The 15,657-nt window shown below is 50.2% G+C and overlaps 2 protein-coding genes, 1 long non-coding RNA gene and 1 other non-coding gene across 4 annotated transcripts in view; 2 read left to right on the forward strand and 2 right to left on the reverse strand.

Annotated features, from left to right (window-relative positions):
• Nucleotides 1-362: 362 nt before the first annotated feature.
• On the forward strand, nucleotides 363-1,134 carry LOC119367909. Its single transcript, XR_005176467.1, has 2 exons — nucleotides 363-801; nucleotides 865-1,134. It is a non-coding gene; the product is annotated as an uncharacterized LOC119367909 (long non-coding RNA).
• An 8,461-nt stretch (nucleotides 1,135-9,595) lies between these two features.
• LOC119364498 (pentatricopeptide repeat-containing protein At4g26680, mitochondrial-like) lies at nucleotides 9,596-11,418 on the reverse strand. Its single transcript, XM_037629976.1, has one exon. It carries the CDS (start codon nucleotides 11,380-11,382, stop codon nucleotides 9,874-9,876), a length of 1,509 nt encoding a protein of 502 aa, XP_037485873.1. The 5' UTR covers nucleotides 11,383-11,418; the 3' UTR covers nucleotides 9,596-9,873.
• A 3,890-nt stretch (nucleotides 11,419-15,308) lies between these two features.
• Nucleotides 15,309-15,389, reverse strand: TRNAL-CAG. The gene has a single exon. It is a non-coding gene; the product is annotated as a tRNA-Leu (tRNA).
• Nucleotides 15,390-15,543: 154 nt separating this feature from the next.
• Nucleotides 15,544-15,657, forward strand: part of LOC119367910 (ATPase GET3B-like) — a 6,312-nt gene continuing 6,198 nt past the window's right edge. The window contains exon 1 of the mRNA XM_037633287.1: nucleotides 15,544-15,652. Coding sequence (XP_037489184.1) covers nucleotides 15,544-15,652 — 109 coding nt within the window. The remainder of the gene's footprint in view (nucleotides 15,653-15,657) is intronic.

A 15,657-nucleotide genomic window follows, 5' to 3' on the forward strand; every position in this document is an offset into this window, starting at 1 on the left:
GACTAGATGTAGCAAATTCAAAAAAAAAAAAAGAGACTAGATGTAGCAAGAGCCCAAGACTGCTTCTGAAAACCCCTCATCGCACCAGATCGCAAGCAAACAGGGTATTAAAGACCGAAGACCGAAAACCGAACCCGAAAACCGAACCCGAAAAGACCGAGACCGAACCCGAAAAGACCGAACTAAAAAAGACCAAATATAAAACGGTCTGCATAGATAGAAGACCGAAATACTTACGGTATGTTCGGTCCTGCTATGTTCCAGACCGAATAGCCCGTATAGACCGAATTAATAATAAAAGCCCACATGAAGAATTTAGCAAAGGCCCATCCGGCCAGCCCAAGTCACGAGCGAGATACACAGACCGCACGTCCTCAGCCTCACCTCACGATTCACAGCAGCCAGCAGCCGCTCCTCTTTTCTCTCCCACGCGACGAACCCTAGCCGCCGCCCACCGCTGAGGCCCGATGCCTCAACCCCCGCGAGCCATCAGCCCGTGACCGCCGCACCGAGGCGCGCCACGCGCCCCTGCCGGCGCCTGGAGCCGCGCCTAGGACCGGTGAGGCGCTGACGACCAGCATCAAGCCGCCAATCGCCGTGCCCCGTCCGTCGCGCCGCGCTGCCAACCTCGACCCTCCCCCATCGCTTCACCGCTCTTGACGCGGCCATCCATGCCGTGCTCCGCCTCGCAATTCGTCACCACCATCTAATCTGCAGTTTCTCACCACCTCGTCCTCTTCCACGTTGGTCGCCGGCTCGGTGCCTACTGTCCTCTTCCCATGCTTCATCTCACAACTGAAGGTAAGCCAGCTTCATCTCTGATCTCTCTATGTGCATCAAACTAATGATGAAAAGTTTGGTCAGAGAAGACAAAGAAGAAAGATAGAACAACGAGGATAGTGATGGTCAAGTTGTATAAGTGGCGTCATTGGGATTAAAAATTCTGGAAAGAGGATGTTAAGTGTGCGGCCAGAAATCTGTATATATTGTATGGCTTGGTCATGGTTAACCTCATTTGTGATGTGTCATGTTCTGTGATGTTCAGATTTTGATCAGATGTTCATTTCTGTGATGTACAAATTTTGTGATGTTCTGTGATGTCCAGATTTTGTGATGTTCATGTTCTGTGATGTACAAATTTTGTGATGTTCCTGTTCTGTGATGTACAAATTTTGTGATGTTCATGTTCTGTGATGTCCAGATTACAAACAACTATTACTTGTCTGAATTTTTCTTATACACACGTGCACCTCTATATACACTTCTGTTGTCTTTGTACACATGCACCTCTATATATGCATACATCTCGGTAGTACATGCAGTTTGCATATGATACTTGAAGTAACATAAATCTAAGTTGTAGAAATTAATTTGGTCTGTTTGGTCGGGACCGAAGACCGAATATTAAAGACCGAAGACCGAATAGTGATAAACCGAAAAGACCGAAATTATTTCGGTCTTCAATTATGGAAGACCGAATTTTTGAAAGACCGAAAATGTTAGACCTTTCAGCCTGAGCATTGATAGATGTGGATGACACTAGGAGAGTTGGGACAGTTTTCGTTGGTTTATTTCTCACACAATGCCATGCCAACCTGAGGGGTTGGGGATACATATTTATAGGCTGCTAGCCAGCCAAGGCATATGCTAAGATGTTGCTAAGATGCCAGTCTAAGATGCTAGTCTAAGATGCTAGTCTAAGATGCTAACTGACAGTCCTTGATGGTCAAGAACAGAACTCTATCCTAACAGCCAGTCCTTGATGGTCCAGGACTTTATCCTCCTAACTGCCACAAGGACCATGTGCTGCAGCCCCACAAGGACCCTAGTACACAGACTTATCCATCATTCTCCCCCTAAGTCTTGTACGTCGTCTTGTGGGAGAGTTGAATCATCCCAATCCTGGAGCAAAGTTCGAGGAACTTGACCCTCCCAAGGGGCTTGGTGAGCAGGTCTGCGAGCTGATCCTTGGTGTTGATGTAGCTCGCCTCGATGCTCCCTTCTTCCACACAGCTGCGGATGAAGTGATACCTCAGTCGGATGTTCTTGCTCCGTTCGTGGAACACGGGGTTCTTTGCCAGGGCCAGGGCGGACTTGCTGTCCACCAGGAGCTGCACCGTTTTGGTGTCTTGAACGAGAAGATCACCAAGCAGTCGAGCAAGCCAGAGCGCCTGAGTGCAGGCGGTGGAGGCCGCTATGTACTCAGCCTCACAGCTGGACAGGGCCACCACCTGCTGCTTGACTGATTGCCAGCTCACGAGACACTTGCCGAGGAAGAGGAGGATCCCGCTCGTGCTCTTGCTGGTGTCGATGTCGCCGGCGTGGTCGCTGTCGCTGTACCCGACGAAGTGTGCCGCCCCAGGACACCTAGGGTAGTGGAGGCCGTGGTCGAGGGTCCCTGCTATGTAGCGGACGATCCTCTTCACTGCCTGCTGGTGTTCCGACGTTGGTCGCTCCATGAACCGACTGACATAGCCGACGGAGAATGCCAAGTCCGGCCGTGTGTGAGTGAGGTAGCGAAGGCTCCCCACAAGGCGTCGGTACTGCGTAGCATCCACTTCCTCCGTCGTGCTGTCGCGGCTTAGTTTCAGCCTCTCCTCCATCGGAGTGAGAGCTGGATGGCAGTCGGTGAGCCCAGCTAGCTCAACGATGCGCTTGGCGTAGGCGGACTGTCGAAGCGCGATCCCGGAGTGGTCCTGGTGCACCTCAATCCCTAGATAGAAGGAGAGGAGCCCCAGGTCACTCATCTGGAACGTGGCCTTCATGTCTTCCTTGAACGCCGCCACCTCTGCATCTTTGGTGCCGGTGATCACCAGGTCGTCAACGTAGACGCCCACCAGCAGGGCATTTCCTCCACTCCCCCGTCGGTAGGCGGCAGCCTCATGCGGGCTCTTCTCGAAACCCATCTTCTTCAGCGTGGAGTCCAGCTTGGCGTTCCACGCCCTGGGTGCCTGCCGCAGGCCATAGAGAGCCTTGCGCAGGCGGAGCACCTTGCCCTCCTGGCCGGGAATCGTAAACCCCGGTGGCTGATGCATGTAGACTTCCTCCTTCAAGTCGCCGTTGAGGAATGCCGACTTAACGTCCATGTGGTGGACACGCCAGCCCTCCTGGGCAGCCAGCGCAAGGAGAAGTCGCACGGACTCCATCCGTGCCACGGGAGCGAAAGCGTCGTCGAAGTCGACTCCTTCCTGCTGCAAGAAGCCTCGGGCCACCAAGCGAGCCTTGTGCTTGATGATGGCGCCGGCTCCATCCCTTTTCAGCTTGAACACCCACTTAAGGGTGATTGCGCGGTGACCTCGAGGGAGATCAGCGAGCTCCCAGGTGCGGTTTTGCTCGACCGCATCCATCTCCAACTTCATCGCGGCGCGCCATGCCGCGTCTCTCTCGGCCTCTGCAAAGGACCGTGGTTCGCCGTCTTCACACACGAGCTGTAGCTGCGCCTCCAGGTCACGTGGCACCAGTCCTGGCACCGGCTGGTCGCCGAGCACATTATCCATCGTACGGTACCGCAGCGGTTCGCCGTCATACCACGCGTCGACACGCTCCTCGTCGTGAGTGAGCGGGGAAGCGAACTTCATCGGGTTGTGATCTGCGTGAGCTGGTGCTGATGAAGACGAGCCCGGAGTGGCGACCGCTGGGACTGGAGTATGCGGCGTCGCCGGTTGTGGTGTCGTCAGTGTAGCAGGCGCCGGAGTCGATGTAGTTGGGGCCGGAGTAGACGTGCCCGGTGAAGAGGAGCTGTTTGCTCCCCCAGCTTCCTTGAAGTGGGCGTACTCGACAATGAAGTCGTCATACGTCGGCGTCGAGCCGTCGTCCACCGCCTTGTCCCATTGCCACCCTCGCCCTTCGTTGAACACGACGTCTCGCGCTGTGCGCACACGTTGTGTCTTTGGGTCGAGGATGCGGTAGGCCTTTGAGCCCTCCGCGTAGCCGATGAAGACTCCCGGAGTGCTCCTGTCGTCGAGCTTGCCGATGTGGCCGAGCTCCTTGGCGAACGCAAGGCAGCCAAAGACCCGCAAATGAGAGACCGCTGACTTCCGCCCATGCCAGCCTCGTACGGAGTTCTGCTGTCGAGTGCCTTAGTAGGGGAGCGGTTGAGGATGTAGACGGCCGTTAGCACCGCCTCTCCCCAGAAGGCAGCCGGCATCCCTCTCTGCTTGAGGAGAGCCCGAGCCATCCCCACAACCGTCTGGTTGCGCCGCTCGACGACGCCGTTTTGCTGCGGGCTGTACGGCGCGGAGTAGTGGCGCTGGATGCCCTCATCAGCGCAGTATGACGCGAATTCAGCTGCCGTGAACTCGCCGCCGTTGTCAGTGCGCAACACGCGCAATTTGCGGCCGCTCTCCGCCTCCACACCAACCTACGTGCGCCTGATGGCGTCCGCCGCTTCTCCCTTACTGCCGAGGATCATCACCCACATGTAGCGGGAGAGATCGTCGACGAGCAGCAGGAAGTAGCGTCGACCTCCTGGTGTGGCTGGCGTCACCGGGCCGCACAGGTCTCCGTGCACGAGCTCCAGCTTCTCCTTAGCCCGAAAACTCGCCTGTTGGGGAAAGGGGAGTCGTCTCTGCTTTGTCAGCACGCAGATGTCGCAGAACTGCTCCACATGGTCGAGGCATGGCAGGCCTCACACCATCTCCTTGGCACTTAGACGCTTCAGGGCCTCAAAGTGAAGGTGCCCAAAGCGCTCATGCCACTTCCACGCCTCGTCGTCTCGACGGACAGTGAGACAGACCGGTTGTGCCACCTGCACATCAAGGACGTAGAGTCGATTTTCACCTCTGCGCACCTTGGCGAGAAGGCGACGCTGGCGATCCCAGATGCATAGGACCCCATGCTCAATCAGCACGCGTGAGCTGTTCTCATCCAGCTGTCCCAAGCTGATGATGGAATTTCTTAGCGCGGGGATGTAGTAGACACCGGTGAGCAGCCGGTGCTCTCCCATCTTGGTGGTGAAGATGACGGAGCCGACGCCCTTTATCTCCACAGCGGAGGCATCCCCGAACTTGACGGAGCCTCGCGCATCGGAGTCGAGCTCGGCGAAGAATTCCCTTCGACCGGTCATGTGGTGGGTGGCGCCGGTGTCGAGGCACCACCCCGTAGCCTTGTCCTTCCCGGAGCCATCGCCGAGAAGAGCGTGTGCTTTTGGCTCATCGAGGTGGATGAAAGCCTTTGCGACTGGAGTCGCCGAGGGTAGCTCAATGCTTGCATGCGCCATGAACAGAGCCGTCTCCTCCTCCTTTGCCTGTGCGACGTGAGCTTGGCCTTGTCGTGGTTGCCGACACTCATTGGCCCAATGGCCAAACCGGCCACAGTTGTGGCAACTGTTGTCTTGTGCCGGCTTGGGCTTGCCAGCGGCGCCGTCCTTGGCGCCTCCGCGGGCGTCACCTTCGGCACGTCCTTGTGCCCTGCCCGGGGGGCCTCTTCGCGCCTTACGCTGCTTGCCACGCTTGCGGCCTCCCGTCGAGGAGGAAGGCTCCCCCTTCCTCCTGTCACCAAGGCTGGGATCCCACTGCTCTCGAGTTAGGAGCAGCTTCCCGCCGGTGGTGACGGGCCCCGAGGGGGGCTGTGGCTCGTCGGTGTCGACGACCTTGAGACGGCCTATCGCCTCCTCGATCGTCATCGTGGAGAGGTCCAGCAATGACTCGATCGAGCGAGCCATCTGCTTGTACTTCTCGGGAATGCACCGAAAAAGCTTCTCGACAGCTCTTTCATCGGTGTAGGTGGCATCGCCAAACTTCACCATCTTCTGCAGCAGAGTGTTGAGACGGAGAGCAAAGTCATCAACGTCCTCACCTGGCTTGAAGCCTAGGTTCTCCCACTCCTTACGAAGTGCCTGCAGGGTGGACTTGCGAGCACGGTCGCTGCCGATGCGTGCTGCGGCGATGGCGTCCCAAGCCTCCTTGGCAGTCCGCTTGTTGGAAAGCGAGAACTGCATCTCGGGCGGGACTGCGGCGATGAGGGCGTCCAGCGCCCGTCGATCCTCTAGGTGGTCGACGTTGCTGTCCTGGACTACCTCCCACATGCGCCGCACCTGAAGCCTGACCTTCATGATCCCGGCCCACTCGACGTAGTTGGTTTTAGTGAGGGTAGGCCACCCAACACTGGAACCAACATCCCTGACCACAGTCCGGACCTCGTAGAGGCCGCGGTCCTGGTCGTTGCAGCCGCCGTCGCGGTGCGCGCCTCCACCTGGAGCGCGGGCGTGCTCGGCTGCCCACTGCGCCGTCCGCTCCTGCGCCACTTTGGCGCGATCTGCGTCGGCGCCGTCGTCCGCAGGCGCGGAGCTGCTGGAGCTGCCCGGGCTGCGGCGGAGTGCCTTGGCATCCGCTGTAGCCTCACGGGCTGCTTCTGCTGCTGCTGCTGCTTCTACCTCCGCCCTGGCTGCTTCTACCTCCGCTCTGGCTGCTGCCAGCTCCGCTGCAGCCAGCCTCGACACTCTTGCCGCCGCAGCAGCCGCTGCTACAGCCGCTCGCTCACGCTCCTCTGCCACGGCGCGCTCGGCCTCTTGCCGGCGCCGCATGCTCGAGGTAGCCGTGTGCTGAGAGCGACCTGCAGACATGGCTCGCTGCAGGGGGGCTGTTGCGTGAAGAGGAGGCTGATGAAGACGAGCTGCTGCTCGACAGTCCGGAGGGAGGAAGGTAACCAGAGGCAGACGGAGCAGCTGCTGCTACCGACTTGGGCTGCTCACAGGAAATGCTCAGGGTGCAGGTTAACGAGGCTCTGATACCACTTGTTAGACCTTTCAGCCTGAGCATTGATAGATGTGGATGACAATAGGAGAGTTGGGACAGTTTTCGTTGGTTTATTTCTCACACAATGCCATGCCAACCTGAGGGGTTGGGGATACATATTTATAGGCTGCTAGCCAGCCAAGGCATATGCTAAGATGCTGCTAAGATGCCAGTCTAAGATGCTAGTCTAAGATGCTAGTCTAAGATGCTAACTGACAGTCCTTGATGGTCAAGAACAGAACTCTATCCTAACAGCCAGTCCTTGATGGTCCAGGACTTTATCCTCCTAACTGCCACAAGGACCATGTGCTGCAGCCCCACAAGGACCCTAGTATACAGACTTATCCATCAGAAAAGACCGGACCGAACAAACCGAATAGACCGAACGCCCGGGCTGACCTGTGAGTATGTCAGTATGTGTGCATATCTCTATAGCTGGTCAAGTGCATTGCAGAGAGACAGCTCGCAAGTAAGTGCAGGTCATGATATTTAAGGCCTGTTCGGAGTCCCTCCGACTCCACAACTCTGCTCCAGGAGCGGACGGAGCTGTAGTTAAAAATTTTGGAGCGAGCAAACTGAACCTCCGCAGATCTTAGGATTTCAAGGAGCTGGTGGATTGCTGAACGGGTCCTTGCACAGCTCTGAATCCTCGCCCCCTCCGCAGCCTTGGTTTTCGCATACCATGATTATGGGAAGAATATTTACAAGCTCCCAGATCTTGCTTAAAGCAAATAAGTATATATAATAGGGTAATGTAACCAGGATTTGCCTCTGCCTTCCTGGTGGGGCCGTGAGCTGATGACCAGCTAGTTTAATGGCCGTCCATTTGGCCATGCGAGCTACAACCACATGGAATTTGTTTAAATGGCTCGGCAGAGGCGGTCAAGCGAATACTGAAGCCGCGATAAACTAAATGGAGTAGTGGTGCACGTGGTTTTCAATCCGTGGAAGATGCTGCTAAAGTGCCAAGTATGGATTTTGTTTAGATAGCACCGTGTTCGAGTAGCCTCATACCTGCCTCTGGACTAGCTAGCTAGCTTTGATTTGCCCAAGATTCCCATGCTGGTTTGTAGTTTTGCTGTGCATGCCATTGGTTGATTGTGGTGCTAGTACTCTACTGGTATTGGCCTCATGGGATTGATTGGTTGTCCTCAGGGCAGTTTTTAATTAAGCTGAAAAGAAGGCAGGGCTACTGTCTACTAATTTATTATTTTTTGCACGAGACGAATTGTATTAGAAATGGAAAAACTGAGAATGGCATTAAGGGCACTCTCAATGCGCCATTCGAAGTGGTGAAAGATTTTTAGAGACAACCACCCCAATGCATTGTCTCTTAAGTCTTAAGTGATGTAATCCAAGTGATGTTGCATTTATTGTTCAGAGATCATGTTTGCATCTCTATAGCGTGGTCTAGTTATGGAGAAAAGGGAAAGAAAGAGAGACATCAAGATAAGCCATACCAGAACGGAGAAAGATTGGCATGCCACTGACGAACGCAACACCATTGGGCATCTAATCTGTAGCTTCGTGATTGTAGTTGGATTAGCCATGCTCACATTGACTTTAGCTGAAACAGCGATAGTGTTGTTGCCTATGGACTTCTGTGCCCTGATACTTCATTTTTCATTGAGAAAATTGTTGTCACAAAATTTCAGCCATAGTTAGAAAGAGTATCTACCAACCAGCTTGATTGGAGAAAAAGGTACTCCCTCTGTCCGAAAATACTCGTCATCAAAATGAATAAAAGGAGATGTATCTAGAACTAAAATACGTCTAGATACATTCATTTTTATCCCTTTTGATAACAAGTATTTCCGGACGGAGGGAGTAACGCCTAGTAATATTTTAAATACAGATAGTGCATCCATGTGTTTAGGCCAGCCCTTTTCAGTACGGCATAAGAAGAAACTTGAGGCTAGATTTAAGTCTTACAATCTATCAAGCAAAAGACTGAATCCTGGCAATGACATACTCAGACGATGGAAACAGGAATCTTGTGTAAAAGCAGTAAATTCATATCTACAGTATCTTGAAGATGGAGAATAATGGCAGACTGGGAAGGGTATATGGACCTACGTGTGCCTTTTAGAAATTAGTGCCTGTGCTTGCTTCCAATATACTCAAGCTGAAACAACAGAATGTAGAATTATGCATGTGAAGGCAAATAAGGTAGTACTATGCTGATCACCATAAAACAGGATGACTGCCATAATGGAAATGCTGAAAGCTACTACTCCCTCCGTTCCGATTTACTCGTCGTGGTTTTAGTTTAAATTTGAACTAAAACCACGACGAGTAAATCGGAACGGAGGGAGTAACATTTATTTTCCTTTAATAGACAAACTAGGAGTCAAATACAACTACGTAAGTAACTAATCTTTGTCATGGAGATATTACTATATTGAGTGTGTTGTGCATCATGCAATTTCACAGTTGAATAGTTGATAGAGAAATTGTATCTGTCTTCTTCATGCACGATGGTTCTCTTTTTTGTGGTAATTGTTAATTTATCAAACATCTCTTACAAAATACATATTCAAAGAAAATTGTGTGGAGAGGCATATAAAAGAGGAGAACCACGACGTCTTATAAGTTATGTTCAAAATCTGAAGAAAATGGGGATGTCAGTGCCAACTGCTTTGCCTGCAGAAATTTTCCTCCAATACAAACTGGATTTGAATTTGAAAATCCGAACATATGGCCTTTTAGATGGTTTCAAGAAGATGTTTGAAGTGAGCATTATCTGATATGGTGCTGGTGCTAGAACCGGCACAAATCAATTCGATTTTTCACTAGTGGAATTTCATCTGATACTCTGTCAATGGAATAACACAAGTTGTTGCAAGGAAAGTGCAAGCCTGTAACTCCATAAGCATCTGATTATCAAAAATTCTCGGTTGACATCTTTGTGTACACACGTAGTACTCCATTTGCTACAGTCATCTCTCAGGACTAAGCAATTCAGCTACCTACAGGCAAGAATAATTGTCAGGTTGTCTTCATTTAACCAAACAGATCCGCTCATAGGCATGTGCCAACACAAATTCCACATTTGTACAAGCAGAAGGATTTAAGTTCTATTGTTCTCCAGACAAACCAATCATACATTCTAATGAGGCTCCATTGAGGTCACTGCGTGTTAACATGCAGTTTTCTCTTCGCCGTTGTTCCTGTAATCACCAGTATAGTAGATAGATGGAATAAACTTTCCACCTTTATCAGCTGACCGCAGATCTTCTGCTAGGTGGAGCTTTTTAGCCTTTGAGAGAGCTTCAAAGAATTCATGCAATAAGACCTTGTCAGGAGCCATGCACATCTCGAGAAGCTCCTTCATCACATCCACTGCTCCTTCAAAATCCTTATTCTTGCAGAAAGCAGATATAACAATCTTATATGTGTCGTAATTCGGATGGAAGCCGGATTTTTTCATCACCTTCAACAGTTGCAGTGCTCGCTCTGAATTCTGCGTCATACAGTATCCAAGAATCAACGCTGAGAAAGTTGAAGCATTCGGTTCAAGCTTGGACCTGTCAAGCTGCTGAAACAAATGCACGGCTTTTTTTATCTTCCCATCCCGGCAAAGACCAAGAATGAGCGCATTGTAAGTTATGATATCAAGCTCGACTCCATTCTTAACCATCCCTTCATGAACCCTCCACGCTGTTCCATTATCACCATGCATGACATACCCATAAATCAAAGTATTGTATGTCACTGTGTTCGGCACAACCCTCTTCACCTTCATTTCGCTCAACAAACGATTCGCTTGCTGCATCCTCCCCTCCTTGCACAGCACATGGAGGATCGTGTTGTAGGTCACCTCACTGGGCGCTAGCCCCTCCAGCTCCATCTTCTTCTTCAGCTCCAGCGCATGTTCCAGACCACCATGCTCCCTGCAATAAGCAGCGATCAGCGTGTTGAAGCTGACCACCGTCCTATCAACCCCCCAATCCGGCATTTCATCGAGCACCGTGGCCGCCTCGGCGACCCGCCCCAAGGCACAGAAGGCCCGCAACACCATGTTGGCCGTGTACATGTTGGGCGAGATACAGCACCGGCGCATCTCCCGGAAGAAGGACACGGCGATCTCGGGGCGCTTCAGGCGGAGCGCCGCGGAGATGAAGACGTTGCAGGACTCGACCCGCGGGAGCAGGCCATGCGCACGCATGGCGCGGAAGGTGAGCGTGGCCTGAGAGAGCTTGTTTCGGCGCGCGCAAGCAGAGAAGAGAACGTCGACGGCGGGAACTGCGGCGCCGGTGCCGCGGCTCCCGGCGGCGAGGCGAGCGGTTAAGATGAGGTGGTGGAGGAGCTCCGGGAAGGCGTGGTGCGAGACGGAGGGGAGCAGTGAGGCGAGGAGCTCGGAGGAGCGGCGCGGGGTGATGGCGTGGAGGAGGAGGGCGAATGGGAGCGGGGGCGGCGGCGAGGGGAGGAGGGAGCCGAGGAGGTCGTGAGCCACCCGGGGCGGGGAGAGGAGGAGGTGTGAGAGGCGGAGGGGGTTGAGTTGGGGTAGGAAGCGGGACAGGGAGGAGGGCGCGAGCTCCGGGGAGGAGGAGAGGTGGGAGCGGAGGGCGGTGACGAAGGCGAGGTCCTCGCCGGCAAGCGGCGGGAGAGTGAAGTGCGGCAGCGGAAGCGCGCGCGGCGGCCGCATTGATGATGGGGTGTTAGCGCCGGATCCGACGCTTCTGCGCCGTGGCAGTCGTCGCTAGCAGTCGCAGGCGAGGTGGGTGAGGAGATCTTTGACAATTTTACCCCTGTAACAGATTTTTTTTAGATTAAGATTAAGAAAAATAGACTGGAGCAACAATCTTCTCTTTTTTTTTGAGAAAATTTCATTCCAATTACGAATCAGTACGAAGTAGTTGATTCTTACAATCACACTGAAACGCAAACACAAAGGACCATGAACACCTAGAGTACCCTAAGACAACCATAACACAAGAAGATCTCCGGAGCCCTGTGTCATCATCCCTGAATCTTGAGAGAAGACCCCTGCAGCAGAAGGATTTGCAACCAGTCGCAAACAGGTCATCATCTTTGACCACGGTACAATTGCCGCCGCGCTGCTTCCTCCTTTCTTGACACCAGCGCTGAGAGGGCATGGACATCAATCCAACACACCTGCAATAGTCGTCGCCATCTTTGGCTTTGAGTACCGCGAAAAGTGTCCCTTCCGAAAGGAAGAGAACTCGAGTCATCCGACCGGTCCAGCACCGCGGCCGGGCCATCCGCCCGGACAAAGCAGGATCTCCCACCAGCATCAGCGCAGAGGAAGGAGAAGAACAACAGCAACAAATCATACCAACAAGAAAGAAGAAAGGTCTTTGTCTCCCTGCATCCATCGCCCATCTGAGGATCCAAACGGCCAGTGCCGATGGACCTTCAACCACCATAGCCCACGACCTCGACGAGATCCGGGGATCCCCAACACCGCTGGCTCCTAGACGAAGGCAAAAGCCTCGCCTGACCGCGAACGGAGCCCGGAGAAACTTATTCCGACGCGACACCACCGCAACGGCCTCGGCAGCGTCTCCCTCAACCCTAACCCTATCACACACCCACCTAGCGAACAGACCCGTGGTTCCCCCTCCCTCCCGCCGCCGGAGCGGCCGACGGAGAGAGAGGGAACCGGCGGCGTCACCGGCGGCGCGCAAGGGATCCCGGTCGCCTCCTTGATCGCCCGATGCGATCCTTTTTTCGGGCGAGTTGGTTTCTCCTAAAACCCAGCCAGCGTGTGTAGCAACAATCTTCCCTATTATACGTACACTGCTTTGGATTTTAAGATTAGAAAAATAATGCAAAGTGAGTCATGTGTTAAGAATCACAGTGGTATCTGTTGAAAACATCTTCTCTATGGTATTAATTTTTGGAGGACAAAATATTCTCAAGACTTTAGTAAAGAAACAAAAATTAGACTGGAGCAACAGTGTTGTCACTCTTTCACCCGCACAAACTTAGTTACCAATAAAGTTTTTTGAAAACCCACTGAGTTGCCTATCCAAAAAGATGCAAGACTTGAGCCATGTGCGTACTTTGAGCAAGTGATGATATCCTAAAAGTCCAGGTCGTCGAATCATAATATCTTTACATGATGTCAATGAAAGATTTTAACTTCACAAAAAAATCAAACCAACAAAAACAACTTAAAGCAATAACATAAATTCATTAGATCTGATTACTAAGATCATTGAGGACACAAACCTCTTTAGTTTTGTGGCACCGCAAAATAAAACAAGAGTAACTTTATTCATACAAACATAGATCACCAATAGATGCCACAAAACCTTAAAGATCGGAGGCCCTCCACCTCTCGGCGCCAAGATGGTAGCAGGAGGCGAGGAGACCAAAAGTACCCATGACGACGACGACTGTTCCTATATCAAGAAGTCATCTTTTCATGATAAGTGGCATGATTGCGCTTCTAACAAATTAATATTGCAGTACTATAGAAACGTGAGCCCCGTGGAGAAAGGCCAAAGAAAAGTCTGGCTTTGAACTAATAAAGCCTAAGAATGAAAATAACAACGTAACATACTTTTACAAGCCAAACTGAAAAACAATAAAACAAGTACGAAAGTATAAAGATGAGGCTCCGATAGCACACAACTAGATAAGAAAGACTAGACGAAAAATCTTGATGATGATTAACCATCCGATCAGGTATGTTGGTTCTATGGATCTCCTTACACATGATGATTGCTAGGTTATAACCAAACAACTAGTTGGGGTGTAGGGGCATGTGGCCCAGTTGTGGATTATTGGGGCAACAACTAGGGTTTTTGTTGTATATATAGCCAGCCTCCACGGGGTCTTCTCTATGGATCCACTTTCTATCCATTGATCCAAGGGCTCTGTATGAATCTCAACCTCTCCCGATACATTGCTTGATGTCCACGGATCGTGCAGGAACAAATAGAGACAAAATCGGTGAAGAATTGTGGAAGCTACAACCAAATCCGCAACCAAGATCGGGCGGCACGACCATGTGCGGTCATACTGCGAACCGTCTTCTCTTGCGGAACCTATGCATGGTGTTTTGTATTTTTTTTCCATGTTCTCATACAAACTCCATTTTTGGTGTTCTTGGACTTATTGGATTCGTATGGACGAGCCATCTCATGATGTTGGATCTTTAATTTGGGCTTATTGGAAAAACCCATTTTGTCGAATCCGTCAAAGGGTCTGGATGCAGTGCTTGTAACTTCTTCGGATCGGTCCCAACTTGATTCCTTTCAGCGTGTTAAGTCCATGGAAGTTTTAATGCACCTACACCAGCAATGAAACCAAGAAAAACTAATAAAACTTAATGGTTGTGCAATGACCACAATAAAATGCTCGGAAACCAAGAATCATGCATAATGGACATGAAAAATGGCTACATGGATCATTATATGAGGGTATTTGAAGCAACAAACGGGTTCTAAAATTATACATAAAATCAAGTCTCAATTAAACTTATAGGTTAGCTATATAGCAGCATGGGCTATATGCCCCCCATAAAAGCGAGTAGTGAAGTCACCCATGGTTAAAAAGAAATCATGTGTTATTGGGTTGCTTGTAATGCTTGTTGTGACCGAAAGTTGGATTGATAACACTCCTAGATGTTTGATGTGCAGTCTTCTGACTCACTGTTTTGATCGAATGCCTTTTACTAAATAAAGCTCTCAAAATTCAGCTGAAAAAAGAAACATCTTTATATTTTATATGGCACTAAAAAAGAAAAACTCCTAGATGTTTGATGTGCAGTCTTCTGACTCACTATTTTGATCGAATGCCTTTTACTAAATAAAGCTCTCAAAATTCAGCTGAAAAAAGAAACATCTTTATATTTTATATGGCACTAAAAAAGAAAAATTCCTAGCTGTTTGATGTGCAGTCTTCTGACTCACTGTTTTGACCGAATGCCTTTTACTAAATAAAGCTCTCAAAATAAAAAGAAACATCCTTATATTTTATATATGGCACTAAAAAAGAAAAAGAAAATGTCACTGTTTTGATCGAATGCCTTTTACTAAATAAAGTTCTCAAAATTCAGCTGAAAAAAGAAACATCTTTATATTTTATATGGCACTAAAAAGGAAAAACTCCTAGCTGTTTGATGTGCAGTCTTCTGACTCACTGTTTTGACCGAATGCCTTTTACTAAATAAAGCTCTCAAAATAAAAAGAAACATCCTTATATTTTATATATGGCACTAAAAAAGAAAAACAAAATGTCAATAGTGGGATTTGAACCCACGCCTTTTCGGACACTGTTTTGACCGAATGCCTTTTAGTAAATAAAGCTCTCAAAATAAAAAGAAACATCCTTATATTTTATATATGGCACTAAAAAAGAAAAAGAAAATGTCACTGTTTTGATCGAATGCCTTTTACTAAATAAAGCTCTTAAAATCCAGCTGAAAAAAGAAACATCTTTATATTTTATATGGCACTAAAAAAGAAAAACTCCTAGCTGTTTGATGTGCAGTCTTCTGACTCACTGTTTTGACCGAATGACTTTTACTAAATAAAGCTCTCAAAATAAAAAAGAAACATCCTTATATTTTATATATGACACTAAAAAAGAAAAAGAAAATGTCAAGAGTGGGATTTGAACCCACGCCCTTTCGGACCAGCACCTGAAACTGGCGCCTTAGACCAACTCGGCCATCTTGACTTATTTGTTAAATAAGTTTCAAGATTGCTAAATATTTATTCATAATTGCATAGCTGCGAGCTTTCTTCAAATTCCCGATTTGTTTTTTTTTTCTGACAGAAAGATTCCTAATTCGTAAAGACCTGAACCCAGCCCGGCCAACCCAAGAGCCCAAATGGCCGCTCTCCTGAACCCTACGGCTCGGCGCCTCACCCTCACTGCCTGCCGCCGTCTCTCTACGCCGCCGGCGGTGGAGCCCTTCGTGGCTCACTGGAGCACCCAAGGTTTG

This window comes from Triticum dicoccoides, chromosome 2B (genome assembly GCF_002162155.2).
Source record: "Triticum dicoccoides isolate Atlit2015 ecotype Zavitan chromosome 2B, WEW_v2.0, whole genome shotgun sequence".
NCBI lineage: Eukaryota > Viridiplantae > Streptophyta > Magnoliopsida > Poales > Poaceae > Triticum > Triticum dicoccoides.

Coding starts and splice junctions, on each gene's coding strand:
- LOC119364498 (XM_037629976.1), bottom strand. CDS start 11,382: ATGCGGCCGCCGCGCGCGCTTCCGCTGCCGCACTTCACTCTCCCGCCG.